This window comes from Geotrypetes seraphini, chromosome 9 (genome assembly GCF_902459505.1).
Source record: "Geotrypetes seraphini chromosome 9, aGeoSer1.1, whole genome shotgun sequence".
NCBI classification, from domain to species: domain Eukaryota; kingdom Metazoa; phylum Chordata; class Amphibia; order Gymnophiona; family Dermophiidae; genus Geotrypetes; species Geotrypetes seraphini.
In genome coordinates this window covers 185,494,235-185,519,320 of record NC_047092.1, presented here as the reverse complement: position 1 = coordinate 185,519,320, position 25,086 = coordinate 185,494,235, and the positions used below count along the sequence as shown (strand labels likewise).

General features: G+C 47.1%; 1 protein-coding gene across 3 annotated transcripts in view; it reads right to left on the bottom strand.

Annotated features, from left to right (window-relative positions):
* The window catches only part of MUC4 (mucin 4, cell surface associated), a 103,266-nt gene that overhangs the window by 40,133 nt on the left and 38,047 nt on the right, over positions 1–25,086 (bottom strand). For all 3 annotated transcript variants that reach the window (XM_033959662.1, XM_033959661.1, XM_033959663.1), the window contains 8 exons: positions 24,421–24,629; positions 23,273–23,351; positions 14,180–14,347; positions 11,029–11,142; positions 7,865–8,128; positions 5,757–5,903; positions 5,286–5,464; positions 1,968–2,148 (listed from right to left, as the gene is read on the bottom strand). In XM_033959662.1, coding sequence (XP_033815553.1) covers positions 1,968–2,148; positions 5,286–5,464; positions 5,757–5,903; positions 7,865–8,128; positions 11,029–11,142; positions 14,180–14,347; positions 23,273–23,351; positions 24,421–24,629 — 1,341 coding nt within the window. The remainder of the gene's footprint in view (positions 1–1,967; positions 2,149–5,285; positions 5,465–5,756; positions 5,904–7,864; positions 8,129–11,028; positions 11,143–14,179; positions 14,348–23,272; positions 23,352–24,420; positions 24,630–25,086) is intronic.

The window sequence follows — 25,086 nt, the reverse complement described above, 5'->3', positions numbered from 1 at the left end:
TTTATTTATTTAAAAATTTATATACCGCATACAACTATGTGGTTTCCATATGACATACATAGAATCTTGTTTCCCTCCAATTATCACATACAACACAGGGCTCCTTTTGATTTGTCTGCGCGATTTTGTCTGCGCGCGATTGTCTTGCGCGCTTTTGACCTGTCACCAAGGTGGTTAGCATTTTTAGCGCCCCCACAAAAGTACCACACGCTAAACCGCACGCTACACTTCTAGAATAATGCCAGCTCAATGCTGGCATTAAGGTCTAGAGCGCGGGGCTATTTTGCGTGTTAAGGCCCTAACGCACCTTAGTAAAAGGAGCCCATAGACATATCAAGACAATTCGATCAATTCAGAAGTACAAACAAGCTTTAAATCATGCTTCGATGTCAGAAATAAATTCTAGAAGGCGATTATCAACTGAAATACATCTTAGCATAAGAAGGCATTAGGAAACAATTGAGTTTTCAGCATTTTCTTAAATAATAATAAAAATCTAGCAGTATTTTATTAAATGAACCTTCAATATCAGCACTTTATTGTGGAAAATAACAGGAATCCAACATAGTTTGCTAATAGCTAAACACATACCCTGTGGTGTAGTCATGTACCAGTGGCGTTCCAAATGCTCAAGGATTCAGTGTTGTCTTGAGATAGGATAAAAGAAAGCCTGCGATGCCAAACTGATTCATTGTTCTGTATGATGCAAATGTCTTTTTATCAATGTACTAAGGTGCGTTAGGGCCTTAACACGCAAAATAGCCCCGCGCTCTAGACCTTAATGCCAGCATTGAGAGAGAAAGTAATAGCAAATCTTAAGCAAAACGGAGCTTTATGTAATCAGTGACTTTCAGGGAGCCTAAGATGGGCTTTAAAAATTTTTTTTTAATGATTTTCTAGTCAAGCACAATCAAATTCATGGGGAAAACTTCAATTTGCAAAGTTTTTCCACTTTAGGTGACGCCTAAGTGGAGGTGCCTTCTAAAGCCTAACGACACCTACCTGAAAAGTAGGGTTGGTTAGGGGCAGAGAATAGGCGAAGTTGACATAGGTGTCGCTAGGCTTCTGAGTTAGGCCCTGCTAAATTAGGCCTGGTTTTTGCCTAGCGACACCTAAGCCTACTTAGACACTGCTAGATGGGATTCTATAAACGGTGCCTAGTGGTTGATTGCCAACCGTGCCAAGCAGCATCTATAATGGAAGCGCCACTAGGCACCATTTATAGAAGCAGCCTAAGTGTCTGTATGATGCCCAACGGGCACCTATTGCACTGGTAAATTAGGTACCCGGTTATAAATTTGCCCTCCAGAACTGTTCCAACACATTAAAAACCAGTTTGAAAGAGGTTCAACTGGATCTTGAAAAGGCAAATGAGCCCTGAATTGCAGGGGTGGCAAGAGGTGCTCAGAGCCCTCCACCTTAATACCCAAATCAAAGGCACATCTACAAATGATCATTGTTAGGGTTACCAGATTTTCGGGACCCATGGCCCTGCCCCAGCCCCGCCATGTTTCAGATGAGTCACGCCCCATTCCACCCCCCAACCCCGCCTCCAGCCCTGGTCGCCTCCAGCCCGGTTTATCTGTGTATACAAGTGGTCCTGCATGACAAATCTTACAATGATTAGGGTTCCCAGACGTGCAAATTTCCTTTTCGAGGACATGTCCAGAGGTGTAGACAGCTTTTCAAAACCTGGCACTTTGTTCGGGTTTGGAAAAGCTTTCCAGGCAGCAGTGACATTGGGATGGCATTTGCGCATGCGCTGGCGTGACACGATGACATTGCACGCATGCACGTGACACCACCGCATTGCATCCGTGCATGCGCAAATGACATCCCGATGTCACTGCTGCCTGGAAAGCTTTTCCAAACCGGTGCGGACTAGGCTAAGATGTTTGTAGCCCTTCAAAGAAATGACAGCCCCCTCCCCAGGTAGTTCTGTGTCGTAAAGGAAACCCTGAACATACCAGAGCATTTCATTCCATTTCCGGTAAGACCCGCAGGACAGGGTCCACAAGTTAAGCCCTCTCCGGGAGCAGGATGATCTGTACAGGTTCCGTTATCGTAACAGTTGTTTTGCACACAAGCATCAAAATCCTCTGAACAGTACTGGCCCGACCAAGCCGCTGTGCAGTTACAGCCCGCTACCTGCAAACAGAAATTCCCAGTGTTAGTTAAGAAGCAACCGAAAGGCATAAATGACTGCGATCGAATTCCAAAAGGTGTGGGATGAACACAGAGAATCTCCGCTTAGAAAATGCAAAAGTTAAATGAATGCATGTGTGTTTGATGTGTCGAATGGTGCTTAGGTGGCAACTCTAGCTAGGAAGAAAGAAGGAAAGGGTCGTGGATCTGATACAACGCCTTTCTGCAAGTACAATCAAAATGGCTTACATTAGAGAATGACACGTCTCCATAAGCTCTGCCTTTCTGTCTCAAGTGGGCTCAGAGTCTGAGAAGGGTGAAATGACTTGCCCAGGGTCACAAGAACCACCAGTGGGAATTGAACCCAGTTCCCCAGCCTCTCAGTCCACTGAATTAACCATTAGGCATCTCCTCCATTCCACAGCCTGTGTCCCATTTATGGAAATTTGATTTAGGGTGGGTAGCAGAGGGCTTTTTGATGGGAACTCCAGTCATTTGGAACCTGAAGACACGGCTAACCTCCTACCCTTCTCCAAAGGAACGTGAAAACAATATGTGCTGAGTATTTTTAAATCATTTATGAGTCCTGAACTAATGCATCCCCAATCCCCAAGAAAAGGATACTTATAAACACTGCAAAAGGACTCAGAGAGGCTCCTTGGCACTTAGGTCCTGATTCTCCAAAAGTGCGTCCCGATTTTAGGCAGCTGTAGGCGTCCTACAGCTGTCTAATCAGCCAATCGGGATGCACGTTTTTTTAAAAAAATGCTCCCCAGGCAGACCTGAAGGCGCCTCCGGGAGCCTAGGGAGACCCGCAAGATGCCTAAGCTCGCCTACAGGCCTTAGGCGAACATAGGCGGCCCTTCGCGTCTCCCTAGTAGAGGAAGAGACGCTTAAAATGTAGGCCAGCAAAATGCTGGTCTACATTGTAAGTAGACGCGGCCGCTGTACTGATCGCGGCAAGGGATCTCCCTGCTGCAATAAGTATAGCGGCCGCGGCCGCCTGTCCCATCACCGACAGGAGGATGCCTAACTCCTCCTGTCGGAACCCCGGAACCCCCTCCCCCCCCCAAACTCGTAATCGCCGACAGGAGGATGCCCAACTCCTCCTGTCGGAACCCCGGAACCCCCTCCCCTCCCAAACTCGTAATCGCCAACAGGAGGATGCCCAACTCCTCCTGTCGGAACCCCGGAACCCCCTCCCCCCCCAAACTCGTAATCGCCGACAGGAGGATGCCCAACTCCTCCTGTCGGAACCCCGGAACCCCCTCCCCCCCCAAACTCGTAATCGCCGACAGGAGGATGCCCAACTCCTCCTGCCGGAAAGCCCAACGACCCCCCGCCCCAACTAATCTCCCTCCCCCAACTAACCTTTCAATGTTGGTCGGCTGGACGGGTCTTGCTGCCGTCCAGCTGACGGGCCCGCCTCGTGGAAATGAGATGGGCCCGCCCCTTCCCGACCCATCCCCGCTAAATCTAAGGCCTGATTGGCCCAGGCTGTAGAAGCCTGGACCAATCAGGCCTTAGGCATAGCGGGTCCGCCCATCCCCACTAATCCTAAGGCCTGATTGGCCAAGGTGCCTAGCCTGGGCCAATCAGGTCTTAGGATTAGTGGGGATGGGTCGGGAAGGGGCGGGCCCGTCTCATTTCCACGAGGCGGGCCCGTCGGCTAGACGGCAGCAAGACCCGTCCAGCCGACCAACATTGAAAGGTTAGTTGGGGGAGGGAGATTAGTTGGGGCGGGGGGTTGTTGGGCTTTCCGGCAGGAGGAGTTGGGCATCCTCCTGTCGGCGATTACGAGTTTGGGGGGGAGGGGGTTCCGGGGTTCCGACAGGAGGAGTTGGGCATCCTTCTGTCGGTGATTACGAGTTTGGGGAGGGGGTTCCGGGGTTCCGACAGGAGGAGTTAGGCATCCTCCTGTCGGTGATGGGACAGGCGGCTGCAACCGCGGCTGCTATACATATTGCAGCAGGGAGATCCCTTGCTGCCATAAGTATAGCGGCCGCGTCTAATTTAACCCGATTCTCTAACCGGCGTCTGTACCATGGACACCGGTTACAGAATCGGGGTTTAGTATAGGCCGATTCTGAATAGGACGCCTCTCCCGGGCGTCCTATACAGAATCAGGGCCTCGGTGTCTTGCGGGCCTCGCCTTCAATATAGGCGGCCTGCCTGAGGAGCATTTTTTTTTTTTAAAACATGCATCCCGATTGGCTGATTAGACAGCTGTAGGACGCCTACAGCTGCCTAAAATCGGGACGCACTTTTGGAGAATCAGGGCCTTAGTGCGCTTTAGTAACGAAAAACAACATGCCTTAAGTGCAAAGGGTGAGTCCAGCATGTCCTCTGCAATTGCTGTCTTGAAAGGGATGCACTTAGACAGCAATTATAGAACTGGGCAAAACAAGGGTGTGTGCTAGGAGTGCAATCTATACAGGAATTTAGGAGCCTAGGTCAACACACCTCACATTTAGACATTGGCACTCATGTCACCCATAAAGCTGGTGGAAATGCTAGTGTACACATGTGACAACTGCCTGCGTAACTACACATGCAAGTGGAAGACCCACCCATGCTCCAACCCTCTCTGCAAATGCACGCTATGTAACGTAAGCATCTACGCCATCATTCTAAATATGTTATTGAACTGCTCTTTTGGTGCTTCCTCGTGACAGTGAACCTGCACTAATCGCACAAGTGATAGTGCACAGTATTATACACTAAGGGGTCCTTTTACTAAGGCCCGCTAACCGATGTAGCGTGCGCAAACTGATTTATCAGGCGCTAAATCGGTTTGCGCACCTTAGTAAAAGGACCCCTAAGTGCAGTGTGCAGTTCACGCCCCTTTTCTGTCCCCTAACAGCATGCAGTTAACGTGTGAATCAGTGTGCACTGAAGCCATTGCTTGTACAGTATCACTGTATGTTAATTCACGCCAATTGCATGATATATTAGGAGACAACAGTTAAGTAAAAGGGTCCCAAAGTGGCACCACCTTCCATCTTACTTCTTTGCCAAGTTAACCATTTTATTGCATTTAGTAAAAACCCTTCACAATTTGTCTTTAAAATGCAACAGAAATGGAAAGTGATTAGAAGAGAAGAGATCCGGAATAAATGAAGGGTACTGGGATGTCATACCATAAAGTCTGTGCTGTTTCCAGTGGAAGAAGTTCTGTTGAACAGGCAAGTGGCATTATTGGAGCAGTTACATAGTACTAGTGAAAGAAACAGCTCCTGAGTAACTTTAGAATCATTTGCTCTCACGATGGCACGGAGCGGAGAGGAGCTTGTTGGATTCCAAGTCAATGTTCCATTTCCTAGTTAGGAAAATGAAAACAGAATTGGTCGGGTCAGCAACAATTTTGAGCAGACTAATACTATCAGAAAATGTTCTCCCATTTCTAAACAGCCAGTGTAGTACATCTGAGGGATTATAATGAGCTACATTGGTCCACTTCAATACAATTGCTTTTTGAGCTCTTCCAAAATGGCCACCAGTTTACTGCTCAGCACGGAGGGTTCACTCACAGGTGACTTCTCACGTTGTAAGTTTAGCTCTTGTAATATTTTTGATAACTAAATAAGGAGCCTTCCTCTAATAATTCTTACCTGTTATTCTGATATCACTTGAGTTTGTATCCAGTGAGAAAATAACGATATCATTATTCGGATCAGTCGCCACATACTGAATTGTGACTGGTTCATTAAGTTTTGTGCTAATTAGAGAAGGTCCTGTGATATTTGGGGGGAAGTTCTCTGAGGAAAAATACAACAACAAGGTCTTAGTTTCAGAACTATCGATATTCCCAGAGGAAAAGGCCTGAACAAAATGCAATTCCTTCGAAAGTTAAATTTGGTATTTTAAGTACAAATATCTTAGGCAGAAAAAAAATAGCACCTGCTAGTCTCCTTTCTCAACTCTGTCATTTAACTTCCCTGTTATCTTGTCTCTTCATGAATCCCTCTCCTGCCTACTATAGCACTGAGTTTATGGATTTACATTTAATTATTTGCCTTTTCCAAATTTGTGCTTAAGGGAAGTTCCAGGCAGGTGCACAAGCTGTGTTCTCTATATTGTATCTCAGAACCATCTGCAATTGCCTAATGGTTCTGCAAAGAAAAGATCTATTCTTATAAACCAGTGGTCAATAGCAGGGATGACCTGTGGCTCAGAGCCATGCGGAGGACTTCCTGGGTCAGCTAAGGCAGAAGGGAGGGGACGTCCCAGTCCCCACAGAGAAGCACCTGGACATGTTACACCTTATGAACTCCAGAAGGAAGATCTCGTTGGCACGATGCATGTACTATGGTGAACATTAGCAATAAATTTGAGAGACTGAGATAATTCGCCACAAACGCTGGCTTAGGAGTGAGGTTCATTACTGTCATGTTATACACAAAAAAAGCCCCTGGTGTCTAGATTTGGATCACTGGATTGCATGGTTCTAGTATATGCGCCCCCCCCCCCCCCCCCCGAAATGGCACTGGGAGTTGGGAGGGAATCTAAAACAGGCAAAAAAAAATCTCCAGGTCCCAACCCTGGTTAAAAATGAGCTGGAAAATTCTAGCCCCTCCCCCCCAATAACTTTCATAGAGGTAAAGTGATGCTTTCATTTATTTTAAATTGTGTCATTCCACCCCTCTATAAATTTCACTTAAGAATTCAAAATAGCGAGTGAAATTCAGTTGCAATAAAATCCACTTGGAAACCACCACCCTCCCCCCTTTTACTAAGCCACGAGAAAGGTTTCTACCCTTGCTCGGATCGCTATACGCTCCGATGCTGCTCCAATGCTCAAAGAATTCCTATAAGCGTCAGAGCAGCATCGGAGTATTTAGCACTTAGGGCTCCTTTTATCAAGGCGAGCTACGGGGACATTTCATCATGCGCTAACCCCCGTCGCAGCCTAAGATCCTAACGCTTCGTCAATGGAGGCGTTAGGTACTAGCACGGCAGGCGGTTTAACGCACGGTATTCCACGCGTTAAACCGCTACCGCGCCTTTGTAAAAGGACCCCTTAGTAAAAGGGGGCCAAAGATTTGCCTTTAATAATTCTAATAGAAATATAATATGAAGTTTTATGCAAAACAGAACCTTTCAAAAGTATAATCAAGTATCAAGTTTATTTAAAATATTTGATTTGATCGCAAAATCCAATCCAAATTGTTCATTTTTACAACATCACATCGGGAATTCAAAAGAAACAATCATTCTAGAGCTTTCTGCCTCTAGTTTTGGTGGCATTTGAGAGGATTTTTGCAAAGCAAGTTCACTGGCAATCCTGGGGGGAGGGGGAGAGGGTAGGACAAAAGTTTGGACTAAAAAGCTCACCAGGTATACTTTTAAGATTATGAATGGAGGATTAGCACAACTGTTAGAGCAGGGCAGCAACCAAAGACCATGAAGAAACATGCTAGTGTGCACCCAAAGTCTGTCAAAAAAATGGTTACTTTGCTTTTGTTTTCTGTAACTTGGTTCATGATTGTCCACCGGGGCTGCTCAATTCCGGTTCTCGATATCTACAGGCAGGCCAGGTTTTCAGGAAATCCACAATGAACGTGCATGAGAAAGATTTGCATACCAAGAAGGCAGTGCAGGTAAATCTCTCTCATGCACGTTCATTGTGGATATCCTGAAAACCTGTCCTGCCTGTAGATCTCGAGGACCGGAATTGGCCAGCCCTGGTCCAGACTAACAAAAGGTGCAGTGGACCTACCCATAGAGCTGCTTTGCATTTTAAACGAATCAGAGCTCTCCAGCGTAGCTTCGCCCACAGCGAAATCTCCAGTGCTCAAAATGTCAAAGACGCACTCCTCGTTCCCTCCGCAGCTGTCATTGGCTTTCCTCAGCATTGCGCTGTCCGTGGTCCTGAGCAGCTCATCGTAGAATTTCGGCACAAAACTATTGTTATTGTAAGTGTACCATGATTCACCAGTTGTGGAATTGTATTGGAAGATGCTGTTGTTGGGTGTAGTTTTCCCTGAATTGCAAGAGAGTGTATTAAAACCAGCTACATCAACACTAATTATACAACACTGTTTCCAGAGCTCCTGCGCAGTTCAGCGGAGTTGTAGAACAAACCAGGTAAACTAGGTCTTCTTTAGGGAAAGAGGATCCATCTCCAGCCCGATAGATATCAAGAGTGCGCAGAAGAACTTTTGGATGTTCTAGGTTATCCAGATAATTATCTGGGTTGCTGTACTGATTATTGTCATTTACCCACTGCTCTGCCCACGGACCACCCCTCTGAATGTCCCTTTCACTGGAGTCCCTCTTACCTGGATCAGTACCTTTGAATATTGAGCTGGAGAATGTGGTGCAGTGGTTAAAGCTATAACCTCAGCACCTTGTGGTTGTGGGTTCAAACCCACACTGCTCCTTGTGACCCTGGGTAAGTCACTTAATTCCACCCCCCCACCCCCCACCCCCCATTGCCCCAGGTAAAATAGATGGTGAGCCCACCAGGACAGACAGGGAAAATGTTTGAGTACCTGAATAAATTCATGTAATGCATCCATTCAGAGCTTGCCTGGGAGAACAGTATAGAAAACTGAATAAATACATTATGTATTTAAGAGAAGGGGGTTAAAAGATTTTCTGTGGGATGGGGCCAAAGATTATGCGAATAGCATCAGTACTGAGTACTATCTAGATCGGTGGTTGTCAATCTGTGGGTCGTGACCCTTTCACAGGGGTCACCTAAGACCATCGAAAAACACATATTTCTGATGGTCTTAGGCAGTGTTCTTCAACTGCCGGTACATGGACCGGTGCCGGTTCGCAGGGCCTGCACATCCATTGGGTCCAAGACAGCGTTTTTCAGCCACCAGTCCACAGTGAGATCAATGTGACGTCTTCGGGCCGGCTCTCTGAGTGCTGCAATGCACAAAGCAGTGGGAAAAGGCTCTTATGCACAGCCTGCACCTGAACCGGAAGCCTTCTCTCTGACGTCGCAAAGTCAGAGGGAAGGCTTCCAGATGAAGTGGGAGATACGTGCGAGGAGCTGCTGCCCACAGCTTTGTGCAATGCAGCACTCAGGGAGCCGGCCCAAAGACGCTGCATTGATCGCACAGTGGACCGGCCCAAAGATAACACCAGAGGGCAGGCCAGAAGGCACAGCACATGGAGGGAGAGAGACAACAACGGTAGGGGAAATGCTTTTTTTTAATTTTTTTTTATTTAGTGATTGATTTGTCTGTTCAGGAAGAAATGCATTTATTTCTTTTCCTCTGGGGTTGTACTGCTTGCAGAGTCTTGTATCTTAAGGTTTGTTTGTGAACATTAGTACTTTTAGTTTTTGGTCCTGCATTTGCATGGGGTTATCTGTTTTCTGGTAGGAATGAATGTTGAAAAGCATACAGTGTGCTTTGTGTATTTTAATTTTGTATTTTAATTAACCATTGTGTGTTGTTAATACAATTTTATTGTGTGCATATATGAAAAATGAATGGAAAATATGGTGTTACAATTAGTACTATTATGTGGGCGGGGTCTGGGGTAGAGATTGGGTGGAGATGGTCAGGGTCTGGCCCACGACTTAGCCCAGTCTTCTTCAACTGCCAGTCCACAAAATAATTATTTTATTTCCGCCGGTCCATAGATGTCAAAAGGTTGAAAATCACTGGTCTTAGGAACCGAGACACCGCTCCTCTATCCGTCTCCAGGCGGGTCCGCCCATTAACATTTATTTGTAATTAGAAATAAATATTTCACAATATATAATTACATATTGTTTCTGTGATTAATCACTATGCTTTAATTATGTTCAATTTGTAACAATGAAAATACATCCTGCATATCAGATAAAAGGTATTTTATATATATATATATATATCCATAAAAGGTATTTCCCATGTAGGCAAACTTGGGTCATCCCTCCCCTTTAGAATCACTGAGATCTGGAATAACCTCACCTCCCCTCTCCGAACCTCAAGCTCCCTCCAACTCTTCCGCAAACACCTAAAAACCTGGCTATTCTCAAAACTGTAACACTTCCCCCCTCTTAGGCCTCTCACCTTCCCCCTTTACACCTAACTCTTTAATCTCTCCACTGTAGTTCCTCTCTCATCTTTCTTCCTGTAAACCGTGCCGAGCTCCGCATTCGTGGAGATGGTGCGGTATATAAACCCGTTTAGTTTAGATATTTACATTACGATTCATAACAGTAGCAAAATTACAGTTATGAAGTAGCAACGAAAATAATTTTATGGTTGGGGGTCACCACAATATGAGGAACTGTATTAAAAGGTCACGGCATTAGGAAGGTTGAGAACCACTGATCTAGATAGTTTTATTCATATTAGGAAGACTAGACAGACAGGGCCAGATTCTACACATAGCACCAAATATTCAATGCCAAAAAATTTCAGCACTCGCTGTTATTCTAAAAAGGGAACTTTGGAGGGGCATCATTAACAAAATAGGTCTGTTTCAGACCTCGGGCGTTAGTTGGCCAAAGTCAGCAGCGTCCAAAGTCCAAATTTATGGTTTAAATTTAAAGAAACTCCAGATTTGAAACAAGGTCGCCTATCGGAGCAGGTCAGCTGTATGGTGATGCGTGAGAGCGAGTGGGCATGTGAGACTTCTCGGAAAGTGGTTAGAGATAGGATTTCAGGGCGACGGGTAGAGTCAAAAGGAGATTCTTTGGGTTGAATTTGGGTTGAAGAGTAGCTCGTTTTAGTGAGTTTGACAGCTGAGAAGCGATTTCAAGTAATTTTAAGAGATTGTAAAGCAATTTCAGGAACATGATTCAAAATACATTTTGGGAAAAAATAAAAGAGTAACTCTCCCACACTTTCTTCCTCTAAACTCATGACAATGTTAGCTTATATTCTGATACAAGAGGAGACCAAAATGAATGAATGAAGCAAGGTAGCATACATGTCATTCCCATTTGAAATATCTGGCTGGCATTGGGCGGGTTTTTTCCATCAGACTCCAGGAGTTCTCCATTTGCTGCCATAAGATCATCCCTTTTATCACCGTTATAGACACCTGGAGAGAAAGGGAAAAGACACAGTGTTTAGTTCCCTGACAAGTGACAACTAAACTAAACTAAACCTTAAATTTGTATACCGCATCATCTCAACATTCGCAGAGCTCGACACGGTTAACAAGAATTAGGGTGGAAAGGAACTCCAGTGGAGGGAAAGATGAAGAGGAAATTTAGAGGACTAGAGTAAACAGAGAGGGAGGAAGAGTCTCCTGAACCACTGAGAGGCAATTAAACACGTCAATGAATTACATTTTATCTTTATGCAGCATCAAAAGCCTCATTTCTGAGAGATTCAGACCGAGTTCTATAAAAATATTGGCTTATACCAGAGGTCTTCAAATTCAGCTCATGATATGATTTTATCCGGCCTGTGGAAGAATTGCACAGAAATGTGCCAGTTGGACTCATTTTCCAACGAGAATCCACAAAAAACCCCCATGAGGTTTCAAATGCATGAATTAAAATTGTGTTTAAAATATATTGATATTCCATATTATCTTAATAGTAATATTATTCACAACTTTATTTAATGCTGAATCGTAATTGTGTACTTTGTGGTATTTCTCTTTACTTGGTCAGCACCAATCAACAGTGTCAATTTGCGGCATTGTAAGTAGCTCTGGCGCTGTGACTAATCTTTAAATTGAATCTGGAAGTTCGTTACTAGTCATTACGGTTAATTGTCCATTAGAATATTTGCAGTGGTGCAGTGAAAATATTAAAATTTGCTGGTAGTGTTCGTCGTCATTGATATACGATAATTTAATCTCACATACTCTCTAAATTTCTGCTTTCGCTAAAACTCATATATCTGGAGTTATTTATCTTTTTTTTTTCTATGGCCCGCTGAAAAGTGCTGAAGTACTCAATGGTGAAAAGTTTGGAGACCCTTGGCTTACACAATTAACAGATTAAAATGATTTTACCCATGAAACATAATCCCTCCAAATTTGCTTTAAAATAGATTAGGGGAGGTGGAAGGTCCCTGTATCTGATTATTTCTGAGCGGGATACTGGAGCAGACTTGGTGGTGAATGAGACCATCATCTTATTAAGTGACTGGTGTTGCTCCTGCCATGATTATATCACCAGACCATCAGTCCTAGGGGGGGAGGATACTTTTTGTGTTTTTATTGTACTGGGATTGAAAGTCATCTAGTTATGATCTTGCTCAATAGTGTATATCAGGGGTAGGCAATTCCGGTCCTCAAGAGCCGGAACCAGGTCAGGTTTTCAGGATATACACAATGAATATGCATAAGATAGATTTGCATCTCAAGGAGGCAGTGCATGCAAATCCATCTCATACATATTCATTGTGGATATCCTGAAAACCTGACCTGGCTCCGGCTCTCGAGGACCAGAATTGCCTACCCCTGGTCTATAAGGTAGACAGCTTCAAGTAAATGCTTTCAATACAACATTTTTGCAGGAATTTAGTCTGTAAATTTGGGATGATAACCTCCTTAGGAATTAGCCTCTTTAAGAAATTATGCTGTCACCTATCACTTTGAGTGTGGCACGACATCAGCCACTAAAAAAGCACTGTGGCTTGTAGTTTCAGTTTTCAGATAGCTACAGTCCATGAGCAGAGGTAAAAGATGGCCTTTCATTATTGAAATTACTATAATCTGGCTCGGATACTGTGGGGCTCATAATCAAAACAGAAAAACATCTAAAAACCAGCCTAAATCGGCACTTGGACGATCTAAAAGACAAGTTGTCCAAGTGCTGATAATCGAATCAGGTTTTAGACGTATTTAAAAACGACCTAGGCCTTCACAGTGCTGCTGAATGACCAAAGCTAGAAGGGGCGTGTCAGGAGGAGTGTCGAGGGCGGGATTTGGGCAGGACGTGGGCCGTCCTAGACTTAGTCGTACTGCATGTATAACTGAAAGTTTTACAACACTGGCTAGACAGAACCTGGAAGTTGTGACTTAGGCCATCTAAAACCAGTCACAAGAAGGTATCCAAAGTTACCAGATAAGCACTGCAGACACAAAGTACAGAACCCCACACACTGCCCAATGATCACTGACCCCCACCCCCTTAAAAATCATAATAACAACTTTATATATCTGCCTCCAGAACATCAGCGTCCTGGCAGCCTGGCATAGGAAAGCCTAGAAGAGCTGCACAGAAGTGGCTTAAGTGGTTTCGGGGGTGGGTTAATGAACCATGGAGAGGAGGACCTAGGCCCATAAGCCACTCTAATCATTGCATTCATGGTGAAACAAGTGCACCCCCAAAAAAACCCTGAAACCCATTTGTACTGCCATATAAGTGGCTCCTGCAGCCGTAAGGGCTATTGGCGTGGTAGATAGGTGGGTCTAGTAGATTCTTGGGGTGTTTTGGGGGGCCCACCATGACCTATAAGGGAGCTATAGTGAGATGTTTATGTGGGACCCTTTTGTGAAGTTTACAGCAGTGCCCTGTAAAGTATCCCACTACTCTGGTGCCATGTCTGGGTGTCCAGTCCATCACTTTTCTGGCCCCTCCCGCGCCCAAAAGGTCTTTTTCTAGGCGTTTTTGACTTGGACAAATTTTTGGTTGAAAATGGGGTATAAAGATGGAAGACTTAGCGGTCTGGACGATCAAATGGCTGGACGATTTAAAAAATATATATATATTGGACATATTTTTCAAAAATGGACCTTTTCCCATGTCTGACTTTTGTCTGACTTTGGGTGACTTGCGACTTAGGCCCTAAACGGGCTTAGACATTTCTTTTGATTATGCCCCTCTGTGGGTTTAGCAGAGAGATGCAGATTGCAAGCTTTATTGACACAACTAAACTTGAGTTCTTTTATTTCAGTTTTGGCTGAAATCAGGTGACTTGGTGGTGTTTCGGTTTTGGCCAGAAGCTTTCAGGCAGTTTTGGTAGCAGTTTCAGTTGGGCCTCCACAACACTTGTCGCTGATCTTTGCTCTGCAGGACCTCCTCTGGATAATCCCAACTGTCCAGCCTTTGTAAGTTTGAAGCTAAATTTAAGGGGACCCCCCAAAAAATCCACACACACACATTGTAGCTTCTTACCCATCAGCCCTTCTGTCTGATTTTGATAAGATGGATTCAAAGAAACAATGAAGTTCAAGGCTCCCACCCTGGCCGAGATGGTCACAGAAATCCCACCATCAAACGAAGCTTGGATTTCATTATTCTCTATTTTCTGCAGCATAACTTTGCCGATGTACGTGGCATTATCTTCATCAAAATAGAACACAAAATGCATAATTGTATGAAAAAAAAACATCCATTAACTATAAATCAACCGCATAAGAAGTGAGATCCTTAAGTGATGCTCAATTTACTAATTTGCTACGATTTCACCCTTTCTTTGTAATGCAGTACATTTTAGGAGGATGTGTTTAGCAGAACATGCGTGCTTAATTATATGCTTTCTGGTGAAGGAATAAGAAAAAAAACATTATTCACGCAATAGAATAAAACAGCATTTTGGAAGAGAAACAGTTAAAAAAAAAAAAAACCATCTTGGACCAAAAAGGTAAGTTAGCAATTCTTTAATCAAGTGGACAGCACGAAGTCAAGGGGCTCTTTACCAAACTGCAGTAAACAGTGGCCTTAGCGTGTCTTTACACGGACCATACCCACGCACTAAGGCCATTTTTGCCACATGAGTAAAATGGCTGCTTTCTGTATTTTTTTCAATTAATTTTCCCAGTAGCACCTGGACATTAACACGTGAAACCAAACAAAACCAAAAACTGAGCAGACAATGTTCAGAATTATCATTTTATTTCTTCAAAAAGACTAAACACACCATCCACATTGGCATGGAACGGACCCATACCAATGTGGACGGTGTTTTTTAGTCTTTTTGAAGAAATAAAACGAAGATTCTGAACATTGTTTGTTTCCACGGTTTTTGTTTGCTTTTGCCTTTGCTTTCTGTGGAAACTTGGGTCTCCTTTTTTGGCTTCTCGTTGATTTGTCTCACCATCAACACGTGAACCCTTACTTCCACCGATTTTGTAGACAATAACAGCCCAATTCTATGAAAGTTGGGCGCACTGTGTACTGTTGGCGGTCTTGCTAGGCATCCTAACTTTTAGGCACCCCATATTGATGCCAGGGTTTCCCCTCTTATACTAAGCTCAATAGCAAGGGCCCATAGGGACTTGCTTCCGCAGCTTAGTATAACTGGCCAAAATTTGGATTTGCATGTGAATCTGACTCCACCCTATTCTATAACCCTGAACACCTAAATCCCACTGCACACAACTCAAAAGGGGGTGTGGCCAGGGGGAGGGACATGGGTGTAATGTAATGTAATGTAATGTAATTTATTTCTTATATACCGCTACATCCGTTAGGTTCTAAGCGGTTTGAAGAAAATATACATTAAGATTATAAATGAGAAGTAAGAAGGTACTTAAAAAATTCCCTTACTGTCCCGAAGGCTCACAATCTAACTAAAGTACCTGGAAATTAATAAAGAAGAGAAAATAAAGATGGTTGAAAAAAGAAAAATTCTATGTGAATTTATAGGATGGAAATTAAACTGACAGTGAAGAACTGTATGAAAAATACATATGGAATTCAGTTAGAGAGGGTAGGTTACAATCTATTTATGGTATTTGTTTAATTGGAAGGTGTTAAGGTGGGTAATTTGGGGGAAGGTTATCTGAAGGTAGGTGAATCTTCTGGAGGTAAAAGAGGAGGGGTTAAGATATTTGGATGAATTTTTTGAAAAGCAGGGTTTTGATTTCTTTTCTGAATGTTTTGAAGTTGTCTGATATTGTCATAAGATTGGCGATGGAATGGTTGATTTTTGCTGCTTGTGTTGCTAGAAGGTTGTCAAACATTTTCTTGCGTTGTGTGCCTTTGAGTGGGGGGAAGGCGAAAGGGTTCGATGTTCTTCTGTGTCTTGAGGTGGAGATTTGGTTTAAGCGGTTATTTAGATAGGAGGGGGAAGAGCCGTGTAATGCTTTGAATATCAGGCAGTAGAATTTGAATTGGATTCGTGCTTGTATGGGTAGCCAGTGAGAGTCTAAGAAGGCAGTTGTTATGTGATCATATTTTTTGAGTGAGTAGATCAATCTGAGGGCGGTGTTTTGTATGGTCTGGAGTTGTTTTATCATAGTGGCTGGACAAGGAAGATATAGGGAGTTGCAATAATCCAGCAGACCTAAGACTAGGGATTGGACGATTAGTCTAAATTGTGCTTGGTCAAAGAATTTTCTGATTTTACGGAGATTTCTCATGGTTAGAGGCACCAAAGTTCCACAAGTTGAGCACTGCCATTTACACCAGCTCAATGCGAGAGCTGAACTTTAGGTATAAGTCTAGGGCTCTAACCCATCTGAGAGCACCATTTTTAGATTATTCCTTAGCGCCAATTTTTGAGCTTCTTTATAAAATTCCACCCCCCCAGGAGATTTATGACTACACTAACCTAAATGCCTGTTTTGTCCCCCCAGACACCCTCAGATTATGGCAGTGAAGAAGGAGAAATTAGGTTCTTACCTGCTAATTTACTTTCTTTTAGCTTCTCCAGACCAGTAGAGGTTAACTTTACGATTGGGTATATATCTAATCATGACCAGCAGGTGGAGACTGAAAACAAAACTTTGGGACAGTATATCCTAGCCCCTCCTCTCTATTTCCCTCAGTCTGCCGAATAGCCAAGCAGAACCAAGAACTGGAAAACAACAGAGAGAAAAAACAATACTCCGAAAGGAGTAACAAATAACATACCCAAAAATGCTGTTGGAAAATGCAGAGGAGAAATTCCCGAAGGAAGAAGGTCCCCACAGCTCGCCAGCTAAGCCAGCCGAGCCACAGCCGCTGTTCTTCAATTCTCCCCGGCCCTAGAAAAATACTAGAACCCGCAGCAAAAACCAAAAACTGCCCGCGCAACAGCCCCAACAACAACAACAACAGACAGGGTGGGGACCTCTACTGGTCTGGAGAAGCTAAAAGAAAGTAAATTAGCAGGTAAGAACCTAATTTCTCCTTCTTTAGCACTCTCCAGACCAGTAGAGGTTAACTTTACGATTGGGACGTACCAAAGCAGTCCCTCTCACGGGCGGGACCCCCGAAGGGCCGATACCAGAACACGCTCACCGAACACCGCGTCCCGACGCGCCTGAACATCTACCCGATAATGCCGAACAAATGAATGCAAGGAGGACCAAACCGCAGCCTTACAAATATCCACCGGAGGCACGAGCGACGACTCAGCCCAAGAAGCCGCCTGACCCCTAGTGGAATGAGCCTTGAGAAACTCCGGAACCGGCTTCTGACTCAGAAGATAAGCGGAAGCAATCATCTCCTTGATCCAACGCGCAATAGTAGCCTTAGAAGCGCCAGCCCCCCGACGAGGACCCGCCAGAAGCACAAAGAGATGATCGGAGCTCCGAAAATCCCGGGTCCGCTGCACATAAGCATGGAGGACCCGACCGACATCCAACTTGCGCAGCTGTCGTTGCTCAGAAGAACCCTCCCGACTACCCAAGACCGGGAGGACCACCGATTGATTGACATGAAAAGGAGAAACTACCTTCGGCAGAAAGGAAGGAACAGGCCGCAAAACAACCCGCTCCTTCGAAAACTCCAGGAAGGGAGCCCTACAAGAGAAAGCCTGTAGCTCAGACACCCGTCTAGCGGAAGTAATGGCCACCAAAAAGACCGACTTCAGCGTAAGGTCCTTCAACGAACAGCCATCCAACGGCTCTAAAGGAGGGCGCACTAGAACAGAGAGAACCAGATTGAGATCCCAAGAGGGAATCGAGGGCCTTATGGGAGGCCTGATCAACTTGGCCGCCCTAAGAAAGCGAATCACATCAGGAATGGCTGACAAACGCTGACCTGTCACCAGCCCCCGAAAAGCCGACAGGGCCGCCAGATGAACCCGAAGAGAAGACCAGGCCAGGCCCCTATCCAGGCCATCCTGCAAAAACTCTAGAATGTTAGGCAGAGAAGCGCGAAAGGAGACCACTCCCCGCGCTCGGCACCATTCCTCAAAAAGACGCCAAACCCGTACATAAGCCCGAGAGGTAGAAAGCCTCCGGGACCCCAAAAGTGTAGAGATCACCTTGTCGGAATATCCCTTCTTACTCAGGCGGCCCCTTTCAAGAGCCAAGCCGTAAGACAAAAGGGAGACGGGTCGAACATGGGAATGGGACCCTGCGTCAGAAGATCGCACTCGAGAGGCAGAGGAAGAGGATCCGCCACCAGATGCCTCACCAGATCCGCATACCACGGACGACGAGGCCAATCCGGAGCCACCAAGACCACCAGCCCCGGATGGCGAACAATGCGAAGCAGTACTCTGCCCACTAATGGCCACGGAGGGAACACATACAACAGCCCCTCCGTTGGCCACGGTTGGACCAGAGCATCCAGACCCTCGGCCAGACCGTCCCTGCGACGACTGAAGAAGCGGGGTACTTTGGCGTTGCCACTTGTAGCCATCAGATCCATCAGGGGCTGCCCCCAAGCACGCACTAGCAACTGAAACGCCTCGGCGCCGAGACACCACTCTCCCGGATCCAAGAAGTGACGACTGAGGAAGTCCGCCTGAACGTTTTCTACCCCGGCAATGTGAGAGGCCGAGAGGTCCAGAAGATGCGACTCCGCCCAAACCATGAGCCGAGCCGCCTCCTGCGCCACCAGAGTGCTCTTGGTGCCCCCCTGACGATTGACATAAGCCACCGCCGTGGCATTGTCCGACAGGACTCTGACCGACTTGCCCAACAAAAGGGAGTGGAAAGCCAACAGCGCTAGCCGGACCGCCCTGGTCTCCAACACGTTGATCGACCAGGAGGCCTCCTCCGTGGACCAGGTTCCCTGAGCTGAGTGACCCAGACACTGGGCCCCCCAACCCAGGAGACTCGCATCCGTAAGGAGCACCGTCCACTGCGGAAGATCCAGACCCACCCCCTGAACTAGGTGAGGGGTCCGGAGCCACCAACGCAGACTGCAGCGCGCCAAGCCTCGCAGGGGAACCGGAACATCCATCCCGTGCCTCTGGGGAGACCACCTCCGGAGCAGAGCATACTGGAGAGGACGCATGTGGGCCCGCGCCCACCTCACCACGTCCAGGGACGCCGCCATCGACCCCAGGACCTGGAGGAACTCTCGCGCCCGAGGACACCGGGACGCCAAAAGCAGGCGAATCTGAGACTGCAATTTGCTCACCCGGGCCTCTGGGAGGAAGACCTTCCCCAAGGAGGTGTCGAACAGCACCCCGAGGTACTCCAGACGCTGAGCCGGAACCAACCGACTCTTGGAAAGGTTGACCACCCAGCCCAGCGACCGGAGAAACTCCACCACCCGAGCCGTAACCCGGGAGCTTTCCTGCAACGACTTGGCCCGAATTAACCAGTCGTCCAGGTAGGGGTGTACCAGGATGCCCTCCGACCGCAAGGCTGCCGCGACGACCACCATCACCTTGGTGAACGTCCGGGGAGCCGTGGCCAGCCCAAAGGGAAGCGCACAGAACTGATAGTGCCGACCCAAGATCGCAAAGCGCAGGAAACGCTGATGAGAGGTCCGAATAGGAACATGCAAGTAGGCCTCCGTCAGATCGAGAGAAGTGAGAAACTCCCCCGGCTGAACCGCCAGAATGACCGACCGCAGCGTTTCCATACGGAAAGAGGGAACCTTGAGAGCCCTGTTGACCCCTTTCAAATCGAGGATGGGCCGAAAAGTCCCCTCCTTCTTGGGCACCACAAAGTAAATGGAGTACCTGCCCGTGCCCCACTCCGGGGGGGGCACTGGAACTACTGCCCTGAGATCTAGCAAGCGCTGAAGGGTCTGGCGAAACGCCAGCGTCTTCCCAGGAGTCTGACACGGAGAAGCGAGGAAAAAATCCGGCAGAGAGCGGGCGAACTCCAGGGCATAACCGTCCCGCACCACCTCCAGGACCCACTGATCGGACGTGATCTCGGCCCATTTGGGAAAAAAGTCGCGCAGCCGGGCCCCCACCGGAACCAAGGGGGGCGCCGGCAAGGCGTCATTGTGCAGGACGGGAAGCGGGGGAACCGGCGGAGGGATTCCCTGCCCCCCGACGGGCCCCCCGAAAGGGCTGCATGCGCTGGAAGAACCGACCCCGGGAAAACCCCGGAGACTGGAAAGAAGCAGCCCCACGCCCAGGGCGATACTTGCGAAATTCCCGCAAACGCCCCCGGGCCGCACCACCCCGAGACGCCGGGCGGGCACGGTCCTCCGGCAAACGGGGAACTTTCGAGTCCGACAGAGTCTGAATCAACTTATCCAAGTCCTCTCCAAATAAAAACGACCCCCGAAAGGGAAATTTAGTAAGCTTAGCTTTGGACGCAGCATCCGCCGCCCAAGCGCGCAGCCACAACACCCGCCTTGCGGCCACGCCAAAAGCCATGGACTTAGCCGAGATCCGCACCAAGTCATACAGAGCATCCGAGAGGAATGAGGCAGCCATCTCAATCTTCGCTACCTCCTGATCCACCAGAGACCAGTCGTCAGACTCTCGATCCAAGACCCGCTCCGCCCACCGAAACACGGCGCGAGCGACCAGTCCCCCACAAATAGCCGCCTGGACCCCAAAGGCAGAGACTTGGAAATTTTGCTTAAGGATGGTCTCCAATTTGCGCTCCTCAGAGTCCCGCAAGGCAGAACCGCCCTCAACAGGCACGGTATGCCGCTTGGAAATAGCCGAGACCACCGCATCCACGACTGGCGAAGCTAACGTAGCCCGATCCCCTTCAGGAATGGGATACAGGCGAGCCATGCTGCGCGCCAGCCGAAACGGCGTCTCCGGCGTTTTCCACTGCTCAAGAATAATATCCCGAATATCCTGATGCATAGGAAAAGAGCGGGAAACGGAACGGATCCCTCGTAACAGAGGGTCCCCCACACGCGGAGTCTCCGGCGGCGCGTCCTCAAAACGCAAAGCCGAAGAAACCTGTTGAATAAGGTCAGGCAGCTCATCTCTCTGAAAAAGGCGCACCACGGACGCCTCGTCACTGGAGAACGGGAAACCCGACAACCCGCCGCCAGCTTCCGTCCCCTCCAGAGGGTCCTGGAATTCCTCAGAAGGGTCCAGGTCCTCCTCCAGACCGACACGTTCCTCCGACCACAAATCCTCGTCCCACGACACCCGCGGACGCTTGGACAAGAGAGGCGGCGGAGGGGACGTCACGTCAGACGAGAGAGGCAAAGCCGCAGGGAGCGCGGAGGAAACCCCACCCCCCGAGACCCCCTGGGCGCAACCGGGACCCCCAGCCGCCTGAAAATAGGCTTTGCATAATGAAAAGAAAAAATCAGGGGAAAAACCCCCCGAGGGTCCCAAGGGACTCCCTGCCACAGCAGGGGACCCAGCAGAAACCTGCCCCTGCTTAGCCAAAACAGGGGGAAGGTCACCTGAGGTGGAAGACAAAATGGAGGGGCCAGACAGAGAAGATGGCGTCTTTCCCGCCAAAACAGCTCCCTCCATAGCCTGCAGCGGCTGAGAGACCTGAATAGTCTCAGCCGCTAAAGCAGGCAAGCTGGCATCAGCTGTCAAAATATCAGCTGAGAGGGAATCCTCTAAAACCCGACCGTCGGCGGCTCGGGGAATCCCTCCGTGGGCGGACGGAGAAGACCGGGCTTCTCCACCGTTCCCTGCCGACTCGCGAGGCACCATCGGCGGGGAGCTCTGGGCGCCTGCAGCCGCTGCCGACGGAGCTCCTCCACCGCACCGGCCTGAACACCGCTTGCACAGGCCGGCCGCGAGTGCCTCGCGTCTGGAGCACAATGAGCACTTTTTCCCTTTAGAAGTGCTCATTGCTCCATACGCGACCTAGCTGTAAAAAAAGTGCCGGTTAGTTGAAAAAATACAGTAAAATACAGTTTTCTTAAAGGGATACAACCCTCCAGACCAGCACTACCTCAGGATTTTTTTTTTTTTTACAGAACAGACTCCACAGGCTCTCGAAGCAATATGCCTTGCTTGACTTAGGGGGCAAGGCTTACTGCTGAGGCTCCTCTAAAAAAATGTGGGGAGGTGGAGGAAGTGGGGGGAGGGACCCCGCTCGTGACCCGCCGGGTTTGACACCCCCGAGGTCGGACGAACCCCCAAACAGAGTCCGTCCAAGCTCCGTCCGGCTAAAAACAGGGACAATAAACCCCTAAACAAATTCCAACAGCCCTACCAAGGGAGATGGGTACAGATCACTCAACACCTGCTGGAGACTGAAAGAAGACTGAGGGAAATAGAGAGGAGGGGCTAGGATATACTGTCCCAAAGTTTTGTTTTCAGTCTCCACCTGCTGGTCATGATTAGATATATACCCAATCGTAAAGTTAACCTCTACTGGTCTGGAGAGTGCTAAAGAACAGGAGTAAACCGCTCTAAATCAAATTGAAAAACCTTTTGATGTGTAACCATCCAATCCTAGAACGCTCAGTCCGTACGTCCTTACTCGAATCATTTCTATAGATGGGATCCCCTATCCTTATGTGTTAACCATTACCGTTTACTTTCCTATAATTTCATGTAGTTCTTACCCCCTCTCTCTCTATTTATGTTGATTTAAGATTTGATCTACCGCTCCTGTGTTTTACTGACCTAAGTGGTTTACAATGTGTCAAACTAAAATGAAATTAGGTACTTGAGAAAAATGACTCGATCTGTCCCGAAGGCTCACACAATTCAGCTAAAGTACCTGATTAAAATTAAAATGTGTAATACATTTCTAAGATCAAAAATCAAAGAAACAGAAATAATGAAAGAAGATAAAAAATTGAAAATAAAATAAAACATATTTAAGAGATAGAAAAGTCTCTGAGGCGGCTTGATAGTAAGTTCAGTCTGCAGAACCAGGTCGACCGGTCGCCACCAAAGAAGCAGGACCAGGAACCACGCCAATGAAGACCACCATGACACCGGTCACCAGACAGGCAAGGCCAGGCGCCGCCGACAGCAGACCCCTGAAGTGAAGTCCAGTTTCCCTTCGATGTGTCCAACAACGCAGCTGCAGGAGTGCAAGTCCGCCGAAGAGAGAGGGCGGACCACAGCAGATCCTCCCACGCTGGCATCAATCCACCTCTGTTCTATTTTATGCAATCCCCTTTTTTTATTACACGCACTTAGAATTTTGATAAGCGGATAAACAAATTTTCAATAAACTTGAACTTGGAACATACCAGTGACATCAAAAGCGTTCCCATCGACTACAACTGCACTTGAATTCTCACCGACAATACTCCATTCAACCTGAAACAACTATCAAAGCACATATATAAACTTTAGTACTGTAATAAAACGTAGTAGTAGTGAAAAAAGCCCTGAAGACTGTAGCACACTATCCCCTCCCCCTTTTACAAAACTGTAGCACCAGCTGTGGCGGTGACAGCTCTGACGTTCATAGCAATTCTATAAGTGTCAGAGCTGTTACCACCGCGTCCAGCGCTAAAAACCACGCTACGGTTTTGTAGAAGGGATAGTTGCACCTGGTGTCCCCGTCACACCTGCTTTACCACCGCCTACGAGAGGAGACAGTGGACAGGGAGCAATTTTTCAGAAGGCAAGATGCGCCTCCAAACGCTGACAGTATACATTGTTTAATGCCTTCGTGGAAAACATTCAACAGCAATTGAATCTGTGGTCATTTGGGCTTTTTTTTTTTTTTTTATTTAAAAAGATGCAGAGTAGTGGCTCATTTTAACTTTTAATCTCTAGTGCTAATTAAGGGGTCCTTTTACAAAGGCGCGGTAGCAGTTTATACCGCGCGTTAAACCGCCTGCCGCATTAGTACCTAACGCCTCCATTGACGAGGCGTTAGGATTTTAGCCTGCCGCGGGGGTTAGCACGTGATGACATGTCCGACGCGCTAACCCCCGTAGTAAGCCTTGATAAAAGGAGCCCTAAATCTGTGGTCATTTCTGGTGATTTTTATTTTTTTCTGTGTTTAGAAGGACGCAGATTAGCGACTTTCAATTTAAATTGTGTTGTCCATCACTACAGACGTTCACCTGATGGTCAAACATCCCAGCTCTGGCACCTGAATTATATCCAGCCACGACAGCAAGCGACACTCGTGTTCGTAACGCTGCCAGACAGTGGGTGGATAACTGAGGAAAGATCCAGAACTCTTAAAGGGCCTCTTTTAAAAAGCCACGGCCCCAATTCCCAGTGCAGCAACTGCGACACGGCCCATTTAATTACTATGGGCTTTATGCGGCTTTGTAAAAGGGGCCATAGTTAATTCCAGTCTAGAAGGGTTAATTTTGTGGCAAGACCTTGTGTTATTGCTAGGTTCCAAAAAAAGAAAGCTGATTACTGAGGCCTTTACCTGTGTCCCATTGTCAATGGCGGCTGCCAAGCCCACAAAGATTGTGGCATAGGACGTCCCATTTCCAGCTCTGGCCGTGCGACCCTGGAGTCTGAATATAACCGTATTGTTCTTATCCTTCACATTTAGCAGAATAAATTCCCCCAGGCCATTGAAGGTGTAGAGGACGTCATCCAATGAATTAATGTGTGGATCTCCAAAAAACATTCCTTTTAAAGTTTGGGATGGGGGAAGGGAAAGGTTAATAATCAATCACAGAAAGGTCGCATACAATGACTTCCGGGCTCCTGTTGTTCATCCACCGACCCTTACTGATCCCTGGTTTACTTTCTGTTCTCCACCACGTTGGGGTTTGTCTGCCTCTTTCAGGCTTTCTTCAATTCTAGTTATTTTCTGCCTTCGGCACCCTATTGAGAGGCTCGTTCACGCATCCATCTTTTGTTTTATCAGAAACTATTTCCCTATGTTATTCCAAATCCTATCGAGTTTCAAACCCAACCTATCACTCCTAATTCTAAAACTTCCTTTCCTCTTAAATGCCTGCCTCTTATGGATTATTTAAAATGAACTTCATTTGAATGTTTTGGTCATCTCTTCCATTCTCATAGTTTGGTCGTCAACCCTCACAACTCATAAAGTGTTACAGCACTGAAGAACCCACCATTA